Consider the following 26,638-nt stretch of genomic DNA (forward strand, 5'->3'; position numbering starts at 1 on the left):
TGATCTATAGCTCTTTTCTTAACGATAACTAATATATATTTTTCTTTGATGAATAACTAATATCTATTAGAAAACCTATAAAATAGACAAGATAAGTACAAAAAAATATATTTTCATACGCAAGAGTCGAAAACAAAACTTCTGATAATCTATTTAAAAGACTCAAAAGAATTTATCACTTAAACCAATTTATTATTTTCGTATCATCGTAATCTTTCTTACATCGAGTAATCTATATATATAAATCCTAGATAGTTCTCCTATCACTAATCCTAACCCTAATTGTATCAAACAATCATAGCCTTTAGATCATTTCTTTTTGTGGATAAATCAAGAGTTAGATAATAAGTGAAACAATCACCTCTTTTAATGTTTTTTTAGTGCCAAGCCTTTTGATTGACATTTCCACTATAATAAAAACGGTTTTGTGAATATATATAAATCCTAGATCGTTCTCCTATCACTAATCCTAACCTTAATTGTATCAATCAATCATAGCCTTTAGATCATTTCTTTTTGTGGATAAATCAAGAGTTAGATAATAAGTGAAACAATCTCCTCTTTTAATGTTTTTTTAGTGCCAAGCCTTTTGATTGACATTCCCACTATAATAAAAACGGTTTTGTGAATTAATTATTTTATAATATATATGTCTTATATCCCTCCTCATACATATATGGGCATGTGAAATTTCTATTTGGAAGGGTTATTAGTGTTGTAGAAGAATGATATGTTTATGAAATTTTATGATTTTATTGTATCTTTCTTTTTCTTTGTATTTAACGAGTGAGACTATATTGTTGATTTTGCAAGTATATATAGATTTTGATGCTCTTTATTCTATTTTAACACTTTATCATAGTCATTGTATAACCTTTCTACCCAACCCTCTTTCTCATCTTATTTCTTCATTTCTTTCCCTTTTAATATTCAATATATTTTTTTTCTTAGCATTCTTATTGTCTAATTTGTGATATTTCTGTAGTGGGACTTTACATGATATTTACGAAACACTACAAATAAATTGTTTGATATGCAATTACAAATATAATTCATATTATTAATTTTTTTAATTAAGTTTTATTGCTATATTATTTTGATAATATCTATTGTTTCAATTATTAATTTACTATTTATACAAATAATTTTTTGACGCTTCATTATAAAACAACGCATAATGTCCGTGCATCTCACACTACTACATTTACCAAGATCGATGCTCCACACATTCCATTAAATCATTTTGATTTTATGTCATTCCAAGATATTTTGAATTCAACTGAAGAAGAAAAAATAGTTGATAATAATTATTAGCTTTCGTTTTAATTTAAATCTCATATATTGATTGATATTTTAATCTAGATAATATGTCTCTATTTTAATTGTTTTAAATGTTATTGCGCATGTGATTAAAAGAAATGAATTTAACATTATTATAATATAAAATACCGCACAACACCCTTGCATCGCACGAGTGTGAGACTAGTTTGTGTGATAAAGGAATAAATTAGTACCCAATGGATAATTTAATATTAATTAAACCTTAGATATTTTGTTCTCTCTCTAACCACGTTGGTGTTTTTAAAGTACCACTATCCAACACCTGTTCGAATTATAATCCTGATTTTGATTATTCTTATTCCACTTCCAATCTATCAATCATCTCATTATATTTGGAAGAAGAACCCTTGATTCCTTTTCACCTTCATTTCTCTTCCAAATCACCGTCGTGAGTATAATTTGTCTTCTTTTAATTCAAACGTTGGTGATTTGAATTAAACTGAACTTAATTAACTTAAAATGTTTGGTTAATTATTGTGAACAGGTTAATTTGTTGTACTTAATTTGGTGGCTATATTACAGACATCAATCGAGGAAGCTACAAAACATGATAGAGACAGATCTGGTCTTTTATTTTTACTAGGTACGATTAATTCATGATATATCTTCATATTAGTTTATATACATTTATTTAATTTGTTATTTATTCTCTAAATATTCTTTTATTTTATTTTTCACCTTTATTTCTTTTAAAGTTTGGGGTATATTACACATGTGTTTTTGCCTTTCAAACTGCTTTTTTTTTCTTATGAGAAATCAGATTGAGTTTCTATGTAATAAATAAATATTTGTTGATTTATTTTTCTTTCTTTTTTTTTTCAACAATATTTGTTTTATATCTTTTCTGCTTTTATTTATTTATTTGTTTTAAATTTACTTTTTTATCAATTGATTTTAAATTTACTTAACCGTGTGTAGCCTAAATTAGTACATTTATTTGGTTAGGTTAATAGTAATAGTACATTTAATAGTAAGGATGCTCGATTGGTATTTAATATAAGGAAAATGTTAAATATTGCACTCGGTTCACTAGTTAAACACATAAATAAGAAAATTTTATCTTGAAACTCGTACATTTAATGCATTGAAAGTGTAAAAAATTATTTTTATCAACATTAACTTTATTTCTATTTTTGATATGCTTAACAAGTGTGCACTGTTTATCATGACCCTTAATATAAAGCAATGCAAATATGATTTTTTTTTTTAATATTTATGTATAATTTAACATCCAACTGTCATGGTTATCTTTTACGATATTTAGTTTTTTATTTTTTTAAACATTTTATGATATTTAGTTAGTAATTACTTATTTGTAATTAAAATTATTAAAAAACTTATTCTACTCACAAGTAATGAATTGATTATTGAACCAGGTATAAAAATGAATTAATTTAACCCGTAAGAGTCTTGTGCATTTAAACAAGTAGTCAGAGGTTTAATTATTTAACCTTGTGTGCGGATATAATTTAGTTGGAAGGGAAGAACGATTCTTGTATGTCTCCCATCTTCTTTGAAGAAGATTATTTATTGTTAAAGAACGGTAAAAATTTTATACTTATAACATGATAAAAAAAAAAGCTCAATAATTTTAATTTTTTGTGTGCAATAGTAACATGGATAACTCGCAAAAATAAAATAGTTTCTTATTAGCTAGACATGGATAAAAATAGGTCACACATTCTATCATAGGTTTACGACATAGTAGCTTAAGACACATGCTAACGAAGTTAATATAGAAATATTTGCTTTAAATTTGTGCATTCAATTTTTTAAAAGTAAAACTTTTTTCAATATCCTATTCGGCAGTACCATAAATTGACTTATAACTTATCATTTTTCTTCCTCTTTTGCTCTTATTATTTTAACTAGAATCCACTTTTATCACTTATAATTCATTTTAATTTAAAATGATATAATTATGTTTTGGAATACAAAACATCTCATAAATCATATCATATATGTACAATACAAGAAAACCGTCCATCATCTTTTCATCTCTCGACCTCCTCCATTTCCACACCCTTTGTTTCTAGGTTTCTTCATTTGTATTCAATTGGTTTTTTTTTCCCTTCTTTTGCCGTACTCCAATATGTTATTGTTATGGTTTTTTTTTTGTTTGAGCAAGCAGGTTAGGAATCTTATAAAATTGGGAAGTTATAAATTAAGAATAACATATTGAAGGAATGCTCTTATACCAATTTAGAATTGATAGTTAGATCTAACTCAATCCAACAAAACTAATTTGTAAGGTAAAAATTATCTATATTTTATAAATTTATATTCAAATTATCTCACATGAGAATGTAAAGATAATAACAAGATGATGATAAAATTGGAAATTGTTGTAGTCCTCCAAACAGTACGAGAATCTGTGTAACAAATTTTAGGCAGCTTTATAAAATGAAAAGGCACTGTATGAATTTGAAAAAAAAGAAAGAGAGAATAAGTATTGATGGATTAATATTATGAAAAATTGATAACAAGGGAGGTTTGTCTAAATATCACTCTTTGTTTAATTTAAACTCCAAACTAAATGGTTATTAAAATTGATAGCCTTAAGTATACAAAGTTATCTATTAGTAATTTTTAAAATATACAAAAATTCGTTAATTAAACCAATAATTAATTAATTTAGGTGGTAAGAATTTGGTGTCTTTTACATAAATGGTTAGCAGATTGATCTTTAACTCTTGCATATACAAAATTTCGATCTAGAGAGGAAAATCTATCTTGTGTGCCCTGTGAGTTCTCTCATAAAAATTAGTCAATAATAAACAGCGGCGTGGTACCAATAACATGCTAACCAAAAAAACTTGTCAATTAAAACACTGAAAAAAAAAAACTTGTCAATTAGATAAATATAAATATTTTTATAAGTACTTTTCGAGACTACAATTTTTTTTTTTGACCGGACTTTTTGAGACTACAATAAACTTATAGAAATGCTTATAGTAACATGAGAATTTACATCATAGGCAATATACAATAAACTCTTTACATTTGAAGATGTTTACCAAAAAGTACTTACGAAAATTGGAGTGTTCTGATGTGTAGTTACATAAGGAATTATATATTTAAGATTGAGTCAAAAGATGAATTTTAAAAAAAATAAGTGGGATACTTTTAAAATATAAGTGCAAAGAAAAAAAAATGCAAATATTGTGTATAATGAAGCATACAGGTGAGATAATTTTTCATAAGCTACTTCTTAAGCCTAATAATAAGCATATTGTGAGAGTTTATTAAAACATGACATAAATAGTCTATGAAATTGTGATAAACATTTTTTACTAATTTACCCAAACACTAACTCTCCCTTTTGTTCTAAATAGTATTAAAAAAATCCATTTTTTAATACATTAAAAAAATAATGTATCAAAAAAGTCGATTTTTCTTTATATTTAGAAACCGTTTGACCCAACTCTTTTTAGGTGTAGAAGTTAATTTAATCATAAAGTTATAAATAATAGCTTTAAAATTAAAATTAAAATTAAAGTTGTTTGATAAATCTAACCTTTTTTTTTATAAAAAAGGGTTAAAAGTTTTTTTTTTTTTTTTTATTATAATAGGGTTAGAAAATATGTTTGATAATATATTTTTCTTAAAAAATAGAAGTTGTTTTTTTTTTCTTACTAGAACTTTTAAAAATTGTTGTTTGACCTAATTTTTTACTTCTAAGGAAAAAAAAAGGTCAAACAGTACCTCAGGACCGAAGGGAGTACAACAACTTATATCTATAAAGTAGTTGTGCATTCGCGCTGGTCTATTGACTTTTATTCGATATTTGAGTTTGTCAGTATATTAATGTAAAAAATTTGTTTAAAATTAAATATTTAAAAATTTGTTATATAATATTGTTCAAATATAAGTGGAATTATTGTATTAATTATTTCTTTTAAATTTATTTATTCAATTTTTATGTTTAAGTGATAAATAATGGTCCCATGTATATTTTTAATCAAAAATTAGAAATTTTATTAGAAATATTTAGGATAATTTAGTAAACATTGTAGTAATATTATTTATGTTTCGTTTATATAATAAAAAATTGTTTTTGTTTCTTTTTTTTTAATGAAAAATATTGTTTATGTTTCTATTTTTTTTATAGAGTATTTTTTTTATTTCTATATTTTTATTTTTATGCGGTTTCTTTTTATTTTTTTCTATATTCTTTCTATAATTTTTTTATTGACTAAACTTTTTATAATTTTTTTTCCTATTGTTTTTGTTCTTATATATAATCTGATTTGTTCCTATATTTAAATCTTTCTATATTTTTTTTTAGTAAAATTACAATAAAGTATATAAAATTTATAACGTGGTTAAAAGTAATAAGAATACATTAGTAACTTTGACGGTAATTGATTTTAATATATTAGTAATGGATAAATTCACATAAACTCAGAACAAATCGTCTAGTGAACTTAATTCAGATGATATGCATGTTTCGGAGTTGAAACCCATTTATTATTTATTGAAAATAAAATTGAGAATACAGTTGGTAGTTGGACACCGCGGAGGATCTTCGTCTTGTGATTGGTTAGAAACGAACCGAACCCTTTCGTTCGTTCCCTTTGCTTACCAAAAGCCAAACACATTCTTCTCGCTCGCATCCCAACGTCACTCACTCCGACCGATTCGTTTCTTCTCTTCCTCCTTCTCGCCGTCATGCCCTAGCTTCACGGTGGTTCACTCATTCCGCCGCCTTCTCATCAAAATTCCGGCCTTCAATCCACAAAAATCTCTCTAGGTTTTCATTTTTTTCCTTCTATTTATACTAACTCATTATTTTAATATATATTTTCCTTATCTTCATCTTTGCATGTCAAATACTGAAATCGTTCTCGAAATTCTATTGTCATAATCAAGTAATAGTGCGTTATTTTTTTTCTCACAATTTTCGATCCATTAATGCCTTGGTGACATTATAATTGTGTTTGCATTAGTGTGCTAATGTAGTTAGTTACAAATAATAACTGTGAGAGTATTAATGCGAATTAGGTTTACTCCTTCCGGTCTCATACATAAGCAAATATTTATTTTCAGGTTCGTTGAATAACCAATGTATCTGGTCATACATATATAGACCAGATACATCAGTTATTCAATGAACATGAAAAAAAGAATCTTTACTTATATATGTTTGCTTATATATTAGACTAGAAGGAGTACTATGTAGGGAGTATTGGATGAATGAATGAATTTTCATCACATGCATATATCTCTACAATTTTAACAAGGGCACTGGTTTTATGATCATTTTCTTTCATTTCCTTTCTATTTACAGTTTGGTTTATAAGATTTTGTATAATGTAGTATATGTAGACAATTAAGGTGGACTTTAGTCACTTAGAAAATAAAGTGGACTTAGCTTAGAGTTTTAAGGGGAACTTTAGAAGAGCTTATTTGGAATTATTGTAAGACATAAGCACTTGTGTCAGTTTTTGGACGAGCTTATAATATGCTCATGACATGTTTTTCTGTTTATTTTTATAATTTTTCTAAGATAACTTATAGAATACACAGTTTATGTAGAGTTTACCCTTGGTTTTCCTTTGATTGTGAAAACAACTTGTATGATAAGTGTTTATTAAATAAGTGCTGAATTGAGTTATTTACTCAAACACAACACCCCTTTTTTCAAAGATATAATTAGGTCATAATCTTGAATTAGTTTAAGTGCTAGTTTAGTTACTGAAACATGATGTCAATATATCCAATTTAGTGCTTTCAAGATAAACAGGAGAAGGTTCGGGAATCTTCAACCAAATCTTGTCAGCTGCAACTCATTTAACTTTCAAGACCCGTCTTCCTTAGTCACACTATAATTAGTCCTATAAAAGAGAAGAAAATTTGCGTAATTTCTTGATAAAAAAATGCTAATGTTCATTGAAATTATGGTTGTTGTTTGTAGCAAAAGTTTAAATGGAGTCATGTTTATTGATAAACATGCTTCCCATGATTAATGATTGGATATGAAATATTTTTCTAAGAATTTAATATGAAGAGACATGCTATCAAGAACCCGAGGAATTCAAAAATAAAAACTAAGTCTACTTTATCATTTTTCTACTAAGCATAGTTGTTTGTAAGACAAGCTCACAACTAATTTAGCTATCATTATCTACCAAGTTATTGTAAACATGCACTCCTATAATTTTAATATATAGTCATTTTCTATTCATTGATAAATAATTATGACATCTCCCCCTTTATTTATATCCAGAAAAGATGCACGTTGAACTGGAGTATTGTGTTCAGATTAGCTATGCAGCTGCAATAATAACAAGAATCTTACATCCACATGTCTTTCATTTTATGATCTATTAGAGGTATGGCATTATCTTAAACTGTCTCATAAAAGAGAAAGGAAGGTTGATTACCTGTATTCAAATGTAATCATGCATAATCTCACTAGGTAGTTGGAGAGTTGAGTTTACTGGAAGAAAATAACAACATAATTAAAAAGGGGTCATTTTGATTATAACACAAATATTAGGGATCTTGTAGAGCTAGAAAAATGATAGATGCCTCTTGGCCGCCTGATAAGCTTTATGTCGACATAACCAAGGTTGTCAATCTATCAAGTCAACTCAATTCTACAATTCTATGTAAGAAAAATGAGTTTTCTCACTTTCAATCTTGTTTCATGTTAGAATCAGGAAGAGTCATCCTTCAAACTCTTACGAGTTTACTAATTCAGTCTACGGACGCTTCACGAGTTTATAAACAAAAACATGAATACCCCATTTTTTTTTTCTCATTATTGTATTCTTGATTTTTCTTGGCTTTGTGACACTACTCAACCAATTTAACATTATCATCTCTACGCGAGCTAACTTTTTTGTCGATTAGTTGTCGTCCTACTTTGAATCTCATATATCATTTTAGGTCCTATAACTATGCAGTTAAGTGCATTATTAGAATACATGAACAATATCTCATAATATCGAAGGTGTATCTTAGAGTAATTTAGACAATTTAGATAGAACTGTTTTCCATATATCCTCATACTTATGTAATGAAAATAAAGTTTTGTGCAAGTATTAATAAGGATTATCCTGACATTTGAAATAACATCAATATATCATTTACATTAATATCTCGTAGAATTTGCGTTGGGCCTAACCCAACCCTAAAAAACCGGCTTGTAAGGTGAGGACTGCCTTTACTTATAAACCTATATCCTGATGTCCATGCCTTATCTCATCCAATTTGGGACTCTTAACACACCCCCTCGCGTCCAACACTATTGAGCTTGGTGCATGGATATAAATGGTGGGTGGTACTGTAGAGGAAACCTAATAGAAGGTGGCCCAATGGATTTTGAGTTGGGCCTAACTCAACTCTACAAAACCGGCTTGTAAGGAGAGGACTGCCTCTACATATAAATCCATGTTCAAGGCTTATCTCATCCAATGATGGTACTCTTAACAATATCAATATAGTAATTCAAAAAAAAAAAAAAACTATCAATATAGTTTTATCGTTCCAAGTGTCAGAAGATTGGAAATTATCTTATAATATCTTGATATTATCCTAGAGTATCTTGTAGGATTAGTTTCTTATCTTAGAATATCTCTTAAGATTAGTTTTATATTTTTTTGCTTTATCATGATTTGTTTCCCTATAAAAAAGAGTTGATGTTTAGTCTTTTTGTATCAAATAATAATAATAATAATCATTCTAAACCATATTCGTAATACAAAGTCTTAGGTCCGTTTGATTTGTAAAAGATAAGTACTACATAGGACAAAACAATACATGACAAAGTTTTAAGGTATTGAACAACTTCTTGTCTTGTATGATGTTTTGTGGACAAAAGATTATTTTGTTGTTTTAAACAACTTATATCTGGGACAAAAAGTTGTCTTGTGGTTTTTTTTTTTTTTTTTGATAAGCAAGTTGTCTTGTGGTTTAGTGAGGCACATAAATATTTTTGTCCAGTCCCTTACCCCCAATTTGTCTAGTCCCATAAATAGTTTTAAAATCAAACATTGTACAACTGAATTTGTCTTATCCCTCATTTTTAGCAGATCAAATGCACACTTTAATTTTTCTCTTTCTGCTTATCTAATACCCTAGAACTTCAACTAGTATAACTGAGGTAGGACATTGCCTTCACATTTCAGCCATCAAAGCTTTTTGTTTCAGTCGGCATTTGAAGGCCGCGTGTAACCTTCTTACTGCCTGTTCACCACTTCGCTGGTCAAGTTTGGTTTGTGGGATTTTCTTTGTTTTTTCAAGGCCACTTTTGTCTTGTGGGTCTAAATAGAATTTGGTTTTTCCACTATTAGTAACTTCTGCGGCACCTCCACATTATATGATCTACCCTTGCTTCTCTGATCTGACCTATGGTTTGATGTGTTTCTTTGAAAACACTGGTTTCTTCGTCTCAGTTGTGGTTTGACACTGGTTTTGTCTCAGTTGTGGTTTGGCACTGGTTTTGTCTCAGTTGTAGTTTGGCATTCATTTTGTCTTAAGACACAAGTTATCCTGTCCCAATTGTGATTTAGTCCCAACTTCCCAATTCAATGTAAATTATATTATTTGGTTATTTTTCTCTTTTGTAATATAACAAACTTATGAAACTTGAGCTGGAGTGTTAAATGATTGGAATATATCTTACAATATGTTAATATCATTTTAGATTATCTTGTAGGATAAGTTTTTTACATTAGAGGAGCTTTGAATATCTCTCAGGAGCAGTTTCCATAGTTCTTTGTTTTTATCTTGTTTTGCTTTACGGATACATATACTAGGAGTATTATCCATGTATGATATCAGATATGGGTACAACACAGTGGGCTTTATAGGCAACACCTAGTGTATAACAAAATCATTATATGGTTATGCAAATGTTGGGTTTGTTTTGGGATTTGGTTTTCTGTCAACTAAAAATGAAACTTATTAAACTGGTGTATAGAGGCATACTTCTTGATTGTTGGAAAAAAGAGTTCTACAAGCCTTCTAGATACTTTATTTGCAAATTCAGAGAAATGTAATGTAAGCCAAAAATTGTGTTCTCCAGCTGGAGAATTCTCATATAGATTATATTTAATTACAAGCTGACAAGTTGAGTCTCAGCCCAGAAATTTAGCTAACTAGTAACTAACTACCATATAAACCTATATCCTAATTGAGAAGAGAATGAAATAACATTTACACGGTTGTGGTTTAAACCTGAGGTGTCTTAGTTAAGAAAAGAAACATTTCCTATTGTCACTTTTATTCACAAAACTACCACTCTGTTTTCTCCTGCTTTGTTGTTTTAAAGTATTTGTGAAGGAGGCAGTGAAAACAATTTTCACTTTTATTTACAATTTTGCTTTCAAATATTTGGTAAAAGGAAACAAAGTTAAAAAGGTGTCTGTTTTGCAAATAAATGCCAACACAGAAAATGAAGGGTCTGTTTGTTTTGGATTTTTTTAAGAAAAAATCTATTTTATCATTTTGATAATGTTTGTTATAGATTTTTTAGAAAATCATTCTGTAAAAAAAATCATTTTTAACCTCAAAATGAAAAGTTAATCCTAATAGCTTTTCAAGAATCTATTTTTTTTTTAAAATTAAGGAACCTAAGTGTAGGAGCTTCCCATTTTAAAAAAAAAAGAAGATTTTTTTGACAGTAAACAAACGTAAAGTAGCTTTAGTGTTTTTTTTTTTTTTTTTTTAAATCTCCATAAATGAATATCTAGATTTTTTCAAAACAAAATCATTTTTTTAAAGCTTAATCAAAGGAACCCGAAATCATTTTTTAAAAACAAATAGACCCTTGTAACTTGCAGCGATGTTTTAGATTTACCCAAATCTGTAATTACTCCCCTAGTTCTGCTTTCTATCATTTCATTTTCTTGCAACATGGCTTTTAGCAAATGGAACACTTAAGATGGTAGGCAGGAGAGGAGGGCCAGTGAACTGTGGTTTGGTAAAAATCTTCTTTAAAGATGAAGCAGAGGGCTTATGATGAGAGTTTTCTCAGATATCGAAACACTGATAGCAACTGGTACAAAAATAGGATTCATAACTAAATAACAATTAATTTATTGAATTATTCTCTGGGGAAGAGTTTCAAATCAGAGACAGTAGTACACAGTTAAACACACTTGCACAAAATTGAAATTACACAGGACAAGCTAACACAGTCACAGTTTCCACAAGGGTTTGAGAGCCTTGTGTCTCTCCTTTTCCAAATAATCACACAATACTCTAGGATAACCAACTATGTTCTGTTCTGACTTTTCCGTATTTATTCCTAGTACAACAGAAAATACACACACACACACATACACACTAGAAAGTAACTGCTCATAAATAGTTACTTACTGACACAGAAATTGATACAAAAACTGCCAAGTCAGTTTTGGTTTCCCTTCCTTACATAGTATTTTTTAATGAGAGGTCCAACACACTGCCCATCTCTCACTAGTATAATATTTAATATTGTCCAAAATCAATATGGATGACCCAGTTCAGTTTGACCCATGGTCAGGCTTTACTGCTTCCTGGTGGTTTATTCTACTAAATATATTATCAATAGATCCGTCCCCTCATGCTGATAAATCATACAATCAGATATTTTTGAATTCTTATAGTGGTTGCTCTTGAACCTTGAAGTATGCTTTAAGACAAAATTTATAATCATTCTATAAACATCAATGTCCTTTATTTCATCCGTGTAATGTTGATAACTTGTGCATTTGCTTTAAAGCCCATGAACAGCCCTACAATTACCATTTTTTTAAATATAGACAGGAATCATTTGAATATTCACGTCACCTATGAAAAGATTGGAACTACAGGAATCATTTGCTTTCTGTACATGATTGGTTCATAACAATTTTTGTACTTTAGGATTGTGGTTTAACAATTTTTGGGCTACATAGATTGGTTCATAACAAATCGAATTTTACTCATTATAGGCTTCCTTGTGTAAAATCTTTATATTTTGCCTTCACTGGCCTTCACGGTTCACGCACACGAACTTTGCTTTTCTGATGAATTTGATCTTTATAGTAATCCAGGGTTGACCTGTGAGAGTATAGGCCTAGACTTTGATAGCCCACCAAATTGTTCTATTGCACACCTGATGCATCCACAAGAAAAGCAACTTTATTGTTATTATTGGCAATCTCATACTAATTTTATGTATAAAAAATTTGTAAAATAATAAGTGCTATAACATACCTTTCCACTGTTTTTCCAGTTGTATTGTTGATACTGTTATTTATTTTAGCCATTTGATGTGATACTGTTGATGGCCACCCTTTTCATTAGGTAAGTGTTTTCACTTACTGGCATATACTGTTGCTCTTGTGACTTTTCACTAGTGTGATAGTGAGACCACGGGGATTGTGCCACATGACATGTGGCTATGTGATTAACGTTATACCTTTGATCGTCAATATGTAGGGTTTAGGGCGAATATGAAATGCTGCAACTTTGCTTAGACATAATTGTGTGCTATCAGGTATTAGCTAATAGTTATTTCCCCCCAAAATAATTGTTTGTATCTGAATTTTCTGAACACAGTTGCAATTCATTTAACTCTTATAATCATACAGTCAGTGATGTCACCCTACAGCTGAGTTCTCTTCCAAATGGAATGAGGACTTCCTGGATTAGTCAAGAATGATTGTTTCTACACAACCATTTGTGCGTTCTCAAACATATGGAGACAGTGCCCATATACATGGTAACTTTTTCCTTGTGTATTTGTGATGTCAGCTGCGATATGCATACTAATAAATGATTGAAATTTTGATCAGAATATCAGATGCTTTAACTATGTATATACTTTTTTGGGTGTGCTTCTAAACATGAAGTTTTTCCTATTCCTGGTAGATAACTTTCTGTTTCTGCTGAATGTGTGTTAGATATATCCGGAGGAGGCCTAAATGTAAGTTGTCTACTCCTATATTTATGTTGTAGCATTATATACCTGGCTGATCAATACAAGATTATTGAGTCACATTCAGGGATATCTCTGTTCCCACGTTATTGTTTGGCAATTCATATGTATAATTCATTATGAAGAATCGCAAGTCATGCTTATCGTTTGAGAGGAATAGAATAATTATCGTGACAGTATGAACTACACATGTATAGGCAGGCACAAAGTAGTTATGTTCCAAATTCCATTAAATTGATCATGAGAGATGTAGAAATTATATAAAACAACACAAGGCACAATCATTGATATCTTTATTTCATAAAATTTACAGAGGCAATCATTATGTCTGATCCTTAATAGCAATTGTAAGCTTCTTGATAGGAAATATCATACTCTATTCTGTTGAATTGAACAATGTGGTTGTTGAACTACAAGATCCCACACATATCAGCATGATTATATGTTTGAACTGGTTCGTGACAACTTTTCAGAATTGAAAGCATAGGTGATTATCGAACAGTTCTTGCTAATGCAGCTGTAATCTGGTTCAGAATTTAGGCGTTTAGTTTTTGAAGAAATTAGAAAGAAAAGGTGTACACTGAAGCTATATGTTGTACATCATCAGTTTAAGGGAATACCCTAATTTCATGGCTTTGGCTGCTGGTTCACTGTATTGAGGCTGTGGCTGGCTTAGCTGGAGACTGATAGGTGCATGTAAATCAAATCCGTTTCTGATAGTGCATGAAAGATTGCTTTTTGCATTTTCTTCATTTGTACTCCTTGCTTCATAAACCTAATATCCAAATCTTTTGTTTAGGTTTAGCACAAGTTAACTTGAAGCTTTTTAGCTTCTAGATGTAGTAGTATTTGGCCTAATGAAAAACATGTTGTGCAGATATGGTTGTGTCTGTGTGTGTTCAGTCTTTTATGATGTGTATTTATTTACGTGAAGATGATTAACATTTTTTTTTATCATTTACCTTCTTCAGTAGCTCTGCATTTTCTTTTTGGACAAGGTCCATCTTCTTATGGAGTTCTGCATTTTCTTGATGAACAAGAGATCCCTACAATGGCATTAATGGAAATTGGTCAGAATTTGTGGGAAAGCTTAGTCTAATACAGCTAGAAAACCAGACTCCCAATACCTTTTGATGTAGTTCTTTGATCTCATTAGTCAAAATATGATCCTACAGGGAAATAAATGACAGTGTAATAGTCATTAATGTGCCGTAACAAATACGTAATGTTGAATGGATGAGATTTGAATTGATCCTGCATACCTTTTTCATTCGAACACCCTTTAGACTAATCTCCAGCTGGTTTTCCAGATTTTGCAGTTCTTTAATACCCAAACCAGCAAGTCCTTCACCCATCAATTGCCTGCTTTTACCGAAAAGAAAATACAAAAATACATTTTCATCTGAAATGGATGGCAAAACTTCCCCTTTTCTTTCCTTTTTATGCCCCCTCACCCCAGAATAATGTACTAATCTTTTAGCAAAAAAGGGTCATTATTAACATGTTAGGTTCAATACTCCTATTACAATTATGCAACTGTTAGGTGCTTATTATTTATATATTTATTTATTTTACCTATGGCTTTCTTGCAAGTACTGCAGTTGTTGTCTCAGGCTTGCTGCTTCTGTCTGCCAAAACTAGGAAGTAGAAATACAAATATGAAATATGTTTAACAGTTATTACTAAAGAAAATGATTTAAAATGCAATAGCTGTAATGTAGAGAATTCAAAGAACAACATTATGGACAAGAACCAACAAGAAGAGGATTTTAACACATCATTGCTAATATGGTGATTCGCCCAGATCATTTTGCTACTTTTAGTTTTATTATTCTGCTGGGGTATTGTTTTACACTTCTGGATTAGTTGATTGGCAATGATTCCATTTCCATCAACAGGGCAAAGAGTTTTGAGGAGAAGTTGTTAGAGAGACACAGAAGTGGGAGCATGTATGATAGATACTATTTATTGGTTAGCCTCACATGTTTCAAATGGCACCATGGGATAACTGTTTATGTCGAATCTACATGTCTGCATTCTGGTGTATTCTATATGCATTTTGTATCTTTTCTATGAATGGTTTTATATCATCTGTAGTACGCATGAGCTCTTTTAATTTGAAGCATGGAGTTTATCTTAAATCAAACATACCAACATGCAGTGTTTTAAAAACCGGACCGGACATCGAACCGGTGAGGGTATTAGGTCACTGGTTCATTGGTCGAACCACCGAGAATCCATGTGATTTAATTTGAAATTTGATTTGATTTGATTTGGATCTTCATTTTTTTTGGCTGAATGGATCTTCATGTTTTAAAATATATAAGGGGACTTTGTTAGAGATATAAGGAAGGTGTCTTCTGTTAAACCATGTATTATTTCTAACTTCTTTTTTTATGGAATATATGCTTTCTAACTACTTTTCATTAATTTGAGTATAACAACCTACATAATTTTTTAACTTAACCTACAAACTATCTTATAAAATGATATTATCTAAAAACCTAGTGCAGAATATCTACAATGAAGCATTTTAAAATGGTTATCTAAAGTGGACTGCACATGCACATATTTTTTTTTAATAAACTTTAATAATTTCTTTTAATATTAATACTTATCCAATCCCTCCAACCTTCAACTTTCAAAAAAATTTAGATGGATTTCACAAATAATTCGAAGGGAAAGAATTAACGAGGGTTTTCTATAGTCAAAGAGATTATACTCTTATAATGTGGCAAATCAATTTCTGAATTTCAATTAGAAGATTAACATTGTACCAAAAAAAAAAGATTAACGTTTAGTGTATGACCATGCTTTAATGTTGTTTGGGTGTTTAAATTGATTTTATGCTCTAGAATTGAGTTCAACAGAAGTAATAAATAGTAGCATCTGCGACTCTTCTAATCGATTTTGCAAATTGAATGTCAGTGAAGAGTTTTATTCCCCCTATTACCCTTTATTATACTCCTTCCGTCCCAAAATATAAGCAAAAATTGGTCAATGAAAGTTGATGTATTTGGTTTAAAATTTAGTCCAGATACATTCACTTTTGTTGACCTCCTTTTGCTTATATTTTGGGACGGAGTAGTATTTATTTTACCCATATTAATAGAGATAAAATAATATGTAGAGTAAAAATTGTTTTACACCGTCAAACATCAACAACATTGTATTCCGTTAAGTCACTTCACTTTCTTGATATGACATGAAAGATTTGATCATTTTTATTGGACGTAAATATAAAATTAAATTATATTGACGGTGTGTATTCATTAAACTTACATTTTAAATTTGATTTTGCTATCTTGTAGTTGTACTTAACCTCGATTATAGTTCCACGTCAACAAAAAAAAGAAGAAGTCAAATCACATCTTTACTTTATACTAGTTTTCCCTACTGCTTTGTTGAATTTCCAAAGCTTCTCTAATCTTTTCATAATCTCTTGTTTACATCTTTGCTTTGTGTTGTTTTTTCTAAGGATTCTAAAAGATGAGAGTTGAAAGAAATTGGTTAACCAAAACAGATTCATACACTTGTAAGAGTTTATTTGATGTAAAAATAACAACTAGAAACCACAATAAAAATATGTAAATAACTAAATCATACAATAACAAGATTTTCATGCAAGTTAAAAATGTGTAAATCAGATGATAAGTTCATATGCGTAAATCTAACATAATCAAACAGTACTGCATGGACAAACTAAACAATGAATGAAAAACAGATTAAGAACACTAATGATAGATGAAAAGATAGAGAAAAATGAGTTTGTCTACCACTTGAAGTAGATTCAAATATGCATGTACTCTAATAAGACATTTATTTATTTATTTATCTAACTAACCCCTTTAACTAACTAACTAACTAGTCCTCTTTAACCGGAGATTAGTCTCATAGCCGGTCCAAATGGATGAAGATCTAAGAATGCTCTCTGGGCTCACTAGATTCTAAAATAAAAAAACTAGTTCCCTTTTTCCTAATAGACCTTAAGATTAACAACACTACTCTGGGAATTATGGTTGCTTCAGAAAAATGAGCAATCACTAAATAGATGATTGTATACAGAACTTAATAAGCTATAAGGAGAAAATATATAATATAAAAACTGAGAAATAATCCATTTGTTGTTGGAAATTGGAAATATATAAGTAGTTTGTGTGCTCCTTGACTGTGTTCCAAAGTCTTGGGCTTGGCCTATTATGTCCAAAATCACAAATTCCAAATATACCATAAAAATGAGAAAGGAAAAACAGTTTTGCTATTCCTGATTAAATAAGGATCTGTTTATTATATAAGTTTTTAACTGTTTGTACATAAGCTATTTATACTCTATAATAAAAGATGAAATAAAGTCAAAGTATTTTCATGTAACTTATAAGTTGTTTTCATTAGCTATCTTATACAGCTTATCTTACTTTTTTTGGGACATGAAGTTTTTGTTACCATGACTTTAGCCATAACAAACCCTAGCTAGTTCTAAGTTAGAATCAGATTCTATAAGCAAAATCAATTTTAATCTAGAACTTCAAGACATACCAAAATCAATTTTATATCTCCAAAATCACTTTTAGTTTACACCAAAAGTGAATCCAAACATGCGCATATAGAACCTTGGCCAGGGTCGGCCTAAGAGCCAAGGAACTCAAGCAAGGACTTTAAACCTCTATACTGGTTGGGCTGACATGATATATGAATATACTTTTCACAAAGATTGGGGGTCTCCTTACTTTTTCTTATCCTTTTCACAAAAACAAAACTCCAAATATACTTTTTAGGATCGTTCACCTTTCTCTCGGTTCTCTCTCTCTCACAAAGTTCATAAACCATGTTAGTTATCAAAGGTATATCTTTTATGGAACTGCATAGAGTTGTTCTCTCTATGAAGAAAAACATTATTCACATCTAACTGATGTGAACGTCGATGTTTTGCATCAACGACAGTTAAAACTAATCTGATATTTATTCATCTTGATGACGGGAGAAAAAGTCTCCATATAATACATACTTTCTTGTTGTGTGTAACCTTTTGGCTTAAATCTAGCTTAATTTGTGCCTTCAATAGAAGAGGAGAGGAAAGGGTCGATAAGATGTAGGACTTATAAGCAATTGAAAATTTTTAACATATGATAAAGTGATGAAGAGAATATGAAATACCTAAAATTGGATCAATGAAAATGGTTACAGAAATTTCTATATATAGTGTATGAAGCTAACAAACTCTAACTAACTTTCTTAAGATATGCTAGTCTAAGTCATGCTCACCATAACAATTTTGAGCTAAACTATCTAGTCTAAGCTTTGGTGACCTGTTACTTGCTCTGCAAGTAAGTATTCAACATGAACTGTGTTGCAATAGTAGTCTCTTAAGTAATTAGTAATGTGTCTATTTTTCTAGTGAAAGTACAGGTAGAAGAAATTGGTATGTTAGTAGAATGAGACTAGTCTCGTTATAATTTGATTAGCATTAGAGTGGCAGTAGAGTTTTAATTAACAAGGAATCTTGTAAGGATGAATAATTAGTTTTAGGAAAAAGGAAGATAATTTCATAGAAGACTAAATGTCTTTGAATATATAATCACTATCACCTTTGTGTCCTAAATGCATGCATTTGAACCTCTTGGTTGAAACATGCTTCCACGAACACTAGTAGTGGAAGCATAACAAAGAGAGTCAAGGACTCTTAAAATAACAATTATGTCTTACTCTCAGCTGTCTATATACTAATATTATGCAGCGGAGAATAAGGCGGATTATTATGCAATTCACTACAACATGAAGATTAACATAAAAAAAAGAAAGAAAAATTGATGTTTAAAAATGTTAAGATTTTGTAAACTCACTACAACATACTATGAATAAATATTGTCACTATAATGAACAAGAATTTATAATTTAATTTTTATGTTAGAGGTTGTTTCAAGATTCCTATTTTGTCCCTTAATGTTATGAAGTTTAATGATTTCTTTCATATAATTATTAGGGAGGTTAAATACAAGTATATACGTGCTCTTTGCACACATAAGCACTTTGATTCTATATTTTGTGGAGTAATTATTGAATTTTTCATATGTGTGCAGCAAATGTAATAAAATTATTTTGAAAGAGTCATGACTATGTGTTGAGATGCATCATGTGTAAGTTAAATCTCACATTAGTCGGAATAATGTTGAACAACATATAAGTGAGAGAACCCATAAATCCCTAATGCCTTTAGATTTTAGATGAAGATGTACACACACGTCTCTCTTAGTTGATGTGTGAGAAATAAGTGAGTGAGTAGCGAAGGCTCGTAGACATGCAGAGACTCACACTTGAGGGGAGATGTTGGGATCTATCGAGTATGAGTTAAGTCTCAAATTGTTCGAAAGAGATGATGCTGAACAACATATAAGTGAGAGGACGCATAAACCTAATACCTTAAAATTTCAGGTGAAAGTCTGGTGTTAAAAATCTTGTGTGGATTGTTTAAGGCTCAATGTGCCAATTCAATCCAGTAAGACTATCCCTCACTATGCGACATTGTCGGGCCATGTATATTCAACGGGCAATATGTAGTTTGTCATATTTAATTACATATTAATATTTTAGAATATATATTCCTAAAATGATTTAGTTTCTACACTCTCATAATTACAACAATTCATATATCTTTTGAATCAAAGTGAGGAAGAATATAGATGCAAACTTCATGGTATAATCAATGTTATATTTAATCCAAAAACAAGAATAATGTGTTTAGTAACTTGATGTTTCACCACTTAGATGAATAGTATAGTAATAATTACCTTGACTTCTGAAGCAGGATTCATTAGCTGATGTTGTTCCTCTTTCTGTTTGTTATAGCGATCAATAACAGATTTCATGCTGCCATAATGTAGAAAGTCAGCAAAATAAAATTTGACATTTGGCAACTATTGATGATTAAATGTAATATAGTCTAAGGAGATTATTATTTCACATGATTTCCTCAAAGTTACTTGTTATTTACTAATTTAGTGCCATTCATAGAAAGTTGACATTAGTTTATTATACTAATTTCAGACATAACATTATTTTGGAATTTACAGAGTAGTATCTTACTGTAAAATTTTATATTTTTCTTTCTGATTTAGTATAATTTAATGTAAAATCTTACAAAAAGTATATAATTTTATCATGACATATCTTGTAACATGACATTGGGCATATCTCATCTTACATATGTGGATGATACACTTCTTATAGGGGAGGTGAGTGTTGAGAATCTTCGGTAGATGAAAACAATCCTTATTTTCTTTGAGCTAGCATCAGTATTTGAGTTAATGATAAGTGAAAAATTTACCAGATATTTGATATATTGTTAAAGCATTTATTAACTTAATTTAATATGAAACATGTTATTTTACCCCAATCTTTGTTAGGATTCCACATCGGTTGCGAGATGCCCTGAATGTGTGTTTATAAGTGAGATGCTCTGAATGGATTTTGGGATTTTGTATGGAACAATTCGCTAAGCGAATTTAAGGCGATTTATACAGTGACAATTGCTTCATTGTGAAGAAAATAAAATCTTTAAGCGAAATGTCACTTACTTTTAGGAAGATAGACTTGGGAGAGAGAGAGAGAATATTTCTCGAGTAGGAAATAAAAGGGTTTGAAATTTAGGGCTTAAGTTTTGGGTTTAGTGTTTAGGGTTTGGAGTTGTCGACTATGTTTTGGTGTTTGAAATTTACGGTTTGATGGTTTGTGTTTCAGGTTTGGAGTTTGAATTTGGGATTTGGATTTTTTGGTATTGGATTTGGGGTTTGGAGTTTAGGGATTGAGATTTGTGGTTTGTAGTGTAGGGTTTAGAGTTTGATATTTGGGCTATGAATTTTTTGTGTATTAGATTTGGGGTTTGGAGTATATGGTTTAGAGTTTGATATTTGAGGTTTGAATTTTTGGGTATTAGATTTGGGGTTTGAAGGTTAGAGTTTGAGATTTGAGGTTTTGAGTTTAGGGTTGGAGATTTGAGGTTTAGAATTTGGGGTTTGGTGATTAGGGTTTGGTTTAGAATTTGAGGTTTAGAATTTGGGGTTTGGTGATTAGGGTTTGAGAATTTGGGGTTTGGTTAGGGTAATCACCCCGAACTCTAATCACCAAACCCCAAATTCTAAACCCTAAACCACAAACTTTAACCCCCAAAACTCCTAAACCCTAATCACCAAACCTAAAATTCCCAAACCCTAATAACCAACCCTGAATTCCTAAACCCTAATCACCAAACCCCAAATTCTAAACCCTAAACTACAAACTTCAAACCCCCAAAATCCCAAACTCTAATCACCAAACCCCAAATTCCCGTTCCCAAACCCTAATCACCAAATCCTAAACAACAAACTTCAACCCCCAAACCCAAAATAACAATTGCCAAACCCTAAATCCCTAATCTTAAACTTCCTAACTCTAAACCACAAACTCCAAACCCTACTTTTTAATGAGTGTTGTTCATGATAGAGTTTAGAAGGTTAGGGCGCTTGAACTGTCATGCCATTTTGGACCTTATTCACAACCGTTATAACTTAGCACATACAATGGGGTTGTAATTATCAAATGACTAAGCAATAACCATTAAGGAAAGCATGACCTAAAAACTAGGAAGAGGTCGAGGAGAGTGGAAGATGAACTCGCCCACTACTCCCTATGTTTACTCAACCACCGCCTCATTACTCAATATAATTTCTCAACTACTCTCTTCATTATCTCCTAGTGACTCCTATATAAGAAATGAATCGCATTCCTTCTTTCACCAAACACAGAGAAAAGTCAATATTAGTGTCTAGCACCTTGCTAGCCTAATACTCATAAAATACACACATATTAATAAATGTAATGATTATCAAAAGACATGTCAATTTTACTAAACTAACCTTATTTACTATTGATGCAATGCTTTGAAAGTAGAGTACATCCAATTAATTATAGGGTGTTGAGGCAAATCCTAAAATATATTTTAACTTAATTTCTAGTGTCTAGTGCGACTTATAGGTGATTGTAGTCTTGTTGAGGCTTAGAGAATACATATTGTAAAAGTTCCAAAGAATTAGGTGTAGGAGTTGAGAAAGTTTCTGACGCGTCATAGTGAAAACCTCACAGTTGTGAGGATTGGAAACCCCACATTGGATGAACCAATATAAATCTCACTATAACTTCATAACGTTATGAACTAAACCAAGTAATTGTTTTCTTCAAGTATCAACTTGAGAATTAGGATTCTTGGCAATGGCAAAATCAAAACGGAGGTATATTCTCAATTCACCCATTTTACATGGATTTAAGTGAAAATTCCTCCTTCCTTTCTTTGGATCCGGAAAAATGTAAAATATTGGGGAAAAAAAGTGGGATACTGATGCACATTTAAAGGTCATAATGTTTTCTATTCAACTGTTCCATTGTCATATACCAACTTGACGAAATTTACTAAAAAATGGTGCGATTATTGAGGATGCGTCGGGGGCTTGTAGCGTTTGGTGCACCAGGGTCGTTGAGTCGGAGGGTCACCTCTTCCTTAGGTATCATTGGCTTGGGAAGATTTATGCGTTGCCTGGTACTTTGTTTACACTTTTAGAAAGGTTTGAGATTCAAAGTCGGCAAGGAAAAAGGGGTTGTTGTTGACTTGACATACAGTTTTTTAGGCGATTTAAAGAGTGTTGGAAATTTGGTTTTTTTTTTTTTTTTTGAACTGCAAATATATATATTAATATAAAAGGTAACAGTACAAGAGTTACTTAACTCATACTTCGAGACAATTACAAATATTACTACACCAAAACAATAAAAGAGAATCAAATGCATAATGAATCTCTATACCCACCCCAATGGCATTACTAACTATACAATCAAAAGGGGAAACACACCACTCACAAAATAAAGGTTTAATTACATTTTTGGTCCCTTATCTTTATTTTTGATTTCGAGTTGGTCCCTTATCTTTTAAAAGTTTCAAGTTGGTCTCTTATCTTTTCTGCAGGTTTCATATTGGTCCCTCCCGTCAAATTTTTCACTATTACCGTTAAATTTGGCCACGTGGCAAACGGAAACCACACTTGAAAAGATGACATGTGTCCAAATTTTAGTGAAAAATTTGATGGGAATGACCAACTTGAAACTTGCAGAAAAGATAAGATACCAACTTAAAACTTTTAAAAGATAAGGAACCAACTTAAAATACTAAATTTATATATATATACTCTAACCTCTGCACAAGCAGTACAAGAGGAGAGTAAAACGGTTATAGTACCAAAGCTCACTAAAACAACTCAAACCCAACATAGTACCAACAACATAACAGTGGCCTATACTATATGAATAATTGATTATGTTCTTATCATGGAAATGGTTTTGGGGAAAGAAAAAGGGAGGTACAAGTCTATACTATGAATAGTGTTTAAAATTATTCTCAGATATAGTGATGAGTTGATATATTTTTCTTAACTTTTTTGTTTGTGAGTCGAGTACCCCTTATATTTATTATTGGGGACAAAAAGCTAGTTAAGAAAATTTTTCTCTTTTAAGTTATAAGGGACAAATCATCTCCATTAATATTTTTCCTATTTAATAATGCTTATACAATTAAATTGAGTATGCATGAGTAGTTGTTAACAAAATAAATTTGCTCCACTAACCCTCTCTCTAATATATAGATTGTTGATGTTTTTAATGGTGGAATCTTATTATTATTATTATTTACTTTTTTAGTAAAATAACAATTTGATAAAAAAAAATGAAAAATAAATATTACATTTTATTAAAATTTACTAAAAATAGTAAGATTCGCCGTTAAAATGAGTCTATATTAGAAGTCCCACATATTATAAATATTACATATTTTTACTTTTCTTATAAAAAGTTATCTTTATGTACAAGATACGAGTGACATTTTGGATTAGCTAAGTTTCTTTAAGTGGGTGAGACCAAAGATAGCCAAATCTTTCTAGCTGAATAATAGTACATGGTATATATACATTAAACTAGCTAGCAAATGTTAGGGTTCGAATATGAGCAATAGCAAGTCAGAAAGAAAAAGAAAAAGAAAACATTGATCAAAGTTAAACTTATTGGACTTAAATGAAAGGTAGAGTTTTGCAGTTGGCTAAATAATGACTTACTCCCTCCGTTTCAAGATATAAGTAAAAGGTGGTCAATTAAAGTGGATGTATTTGGTCCAAATTTTTAACAAAATACATCAAGTTTCTTTGACTCATTTTTGCTTATATTTTGGGACGGAGGGAATATGCTATAAGATCAATTTTGAATAACAAGATTGATAAAGGTCAATTTTTAATTAATGCGGAAGAGAGAGATAGAAAAACAATAAAATGTTGAATGAGTGTATGAGAAATAGAATTATGGATGTCTAATTTTTTTTTCTTTCTTAGTAGCAATTATATAAACAAAATTGGAAACAAATGCAATGAGATACTAACCCCAAACGTACAATAGAAGAAATACAAGTAGTATTCAAACCCAAGATTATCCCCCAAACAAAATAAGAGATACAATCACCTAAGAATACAATCTAAAGAATCCAAAGGTTATTCATAAAAATTATGAATGTCTAAAATATAAGAATTGATCCTTAAAAAAGGGAGTGCAATGGGTAACAACTCATGCATTACATCAAGAAAGATGATCAAAGATACCAACACATTAAGCTACACCATCTTGAAACCATGTCCTATGTAATAATAGCCACAAACACCAAACAACATAACCAAATTATAAGTGGCTAACATTTATAGTTGGATTTTGTATACATTTTGACAAATATCATATGGTGTTAGAATTGAACTCTTAATCTACTTATGACTTAATTAACTCCTTATTAACTATCATATTAAATAAATAAAAACATTGGAGACAATGCATGCGTGGATTGCAATATATTGAATCTCAATTATCCATATAAAAACATTTCTTGTAGTCTTTTATATTAAAGTTTTATTTTACCATTATATTTTTAAGATTTACTTCATAATAATATTATTAATTATTGCTTCGAAAACTTCAAAACAAAAGGTATGCACCTGCATTCTCCTGATCGTGTTCAGTGCAAAATATTGATTCCCAAACAATACCTTAATCTCTATACCTTAATCTCTATACACATTTGTGCCACTTTTAACTACTTACACATATAAGAGTACATAGTCTTATATATTCAAAATTTAGATGAATTTTTAGATAGATAGAGTGAAACATGAAATTAAGTAGAAGCTTACATTTTGTGTGGAGTGAAACTAAGCTTAAACACATACTTAGTAAAAAAAAAATGAAGATGACATACATATTTTTTTTATATGATCATCAATTATCAACCCATCAAACAAGGGGGGAAATCATAAGAAATTATTGTCATACAAAAACTCCTAATTAATAATGCAACTCTTCAACACAACTAGACTAACCATGAAATAACATAGACAACAATCACAATCACAAAAAACGTAGGTATTTTATTTTTCTGAATGGAAAATATAAGAAAAAAACATATATAGTGTATATTTATTTAATTTAATTTAATTTTACACTTTTTAATATGAGATTAATTTATCTTTTTTTATCTTTTTCTCCTCAAGTAAATAAAAAACATGTAATTCCAAAGACAACTAAAAATTTGGATTTCAGATCACTAAGTTTATAAATCGAAAATCGAAGAAATTAATTAAAACAATAAGAGAAGGAGAGATTTAGAACAATAATTTAAAATACTATCAAAAAATTAATAATTTAAATTTAAATATGGTACCTAGTGCTTGAATAATCATAAAGCTTTCCAGTGCTGGAAAAGACAATCAATCCAACTTCAGCATCACAAAGAATTGATAACTCTTTTGCTTTCTTCAATAATCCATTTCTTCTTTTTGAGAAAGTCACTTGCCTACTTGTTGAATTGTCAATCCTTCTAATTGAAATCTTTCCTCTTCCCATCTTAATATTAATTTCCTAAAAATATTTATTAGGGTTTCTTTCACCTGCTAGATCAACAAACAAATACTCTTCTAATTAGATCTTTGTTCATGACCAAGGGGAAAAAATTGATTAATATGGTGAGGTAGTTGATCAAATTAAATCTTTTGAATCATAATTAATAGAAAAAAGAAAATGCTTATAGAAAAACTAAAAAGCGAAAATAAGAGTAAAATAATCATGGATGATAAAAATCCAAAGAAATGTTTGACTTACTTGAAGATTATAGGAGTGAATAGTAAGGAGAAAAGGAAGTAGAAGATGAAGAACTTGACAAAGCTGTTTTTAGATTCGTATAAGAGTTATATGTGATGCAATTTTAATTCTTTATATGGAAAGACCAAAGAGCTTTAGGACAAAAGTCACTACCACAATTATATAATTTTTATTTTTATT

General features: G+C 30.1%; 1 protein-coding gene and 2 long non-coding RNA genes across 7 annotated transcripts; 2 read left to right on the plus strand and 1 right to left on the minus strand.

Moving 5' to 3' along the window:
- The first annotated feature begins 1,570 nt into the window (after positions 1-1,570).
- On the plus strand, positions 1,571-14,133 carry LOC123910547. Of its 2 annotated transcripts, none has more exons than XR_006810228.1 (4): positions 1,571-1,729; positions 1,826-1,924; positions 7,571-12,814; positions 12,909-14,133. It is a non-coding gene; the product is annotated as an uncharacterized LOC123910547 (long non-coding RNA). The 2 variants fall into 2 exon arrangements; XR_006810229.1 differs by having other exon boundaries at positions 7,571-7,676; positions 12,551-14,133.
- Positions 13,517-26,591, minus strand: LOC123910546 (MADS-box transcription factor 23-like). Of its 4 annotated transcripts, none has more exons than XM_045961694.1 (9): positions 26,459-26,591; positions 26,022-26,247; positions 20,041-20,119; positions 14,831-14,883; positions 14,518-14,617; positions 14,383-14,424; positions 14,218-14,301; positions 13,876-14,030; positions 13,517-13,779 (listed from the first exon to the last, which is right to left on the minus strand). In XM_045961694.1, the coding sequence occupies exons 2-9, from the start codon at positions 26,201-26,203 to the stop codon at positions 13,764-13,766; spliced, it is 711 nt and encodes a 236-aa protein (XP_045817650.1). In that variant the 5' UTR covers positions 26,204-26,247; positions 26,459-26,591; the 3' UTR covers positions 13,517-13,763. The 4 variants fall into 4 exon arrangements, with proteins under 4 accessions (XP_045817650.1, XP_045817649.1, XP_045817648.1 ...); XM_045961693.1 differs by having other exon boundaries at positions 14,831-14,892; XM_045961692.1 differs by having other exon boundaries at positions 14,831-14,892; positions 26,022-26,250; positions 26,459-26,554.
- Positions 14,699-15,396, plus strand: LOC123910548. Its single transcript, XR_006810230.1, has 2 exons — positions 14,699-15,046; positions 15,154-15,396. It is a non-coding gene; the product is annotated as an uncharacterized LOC123910548 (long non-coding RNA).
- Positions 26,592-26,638: the final 47 nt, after the last annotated feature.

Source organism: Trifolium pratense, linkage group LG2, assembly GCF_020283565.1.
Source record: "Trifolium pratense cultivar HEN17-A07 linkage group LG2, ARS_RC_1.1, whole genome shotgun sequence".
NCBI lineage: Eukaryota > Viridiplantae > Streptophyta > Magnoliopsida > Fabales > Fabaceae > Trifolium > Trifolium pratense.

Bases quoted from the DNA above. Each gene is read 5' to 3' on its own strand.
- LOC123910546 (XM_045961693.1), bottom strand. From the start codon at position 26,203: ATGGGAAGAGGAAAGATTTCAATTAGAAGGATTGACAATTCAACAAGT. The intron at 14,425-14,517 runs GTATGCAGGATC...ATTTCCCTGTAG, and splicing joins AGGGTGTTCGAATGAAAAAG to GATCATATTTTGACTAATGA. The intron at 14,302-14,382 runs GTATTGGGAGTC...ATGCCATTGTAG, and splicing joins TCAAAGAACTACATCAAAAG to GGATCTCTTGTTCATCAAGA.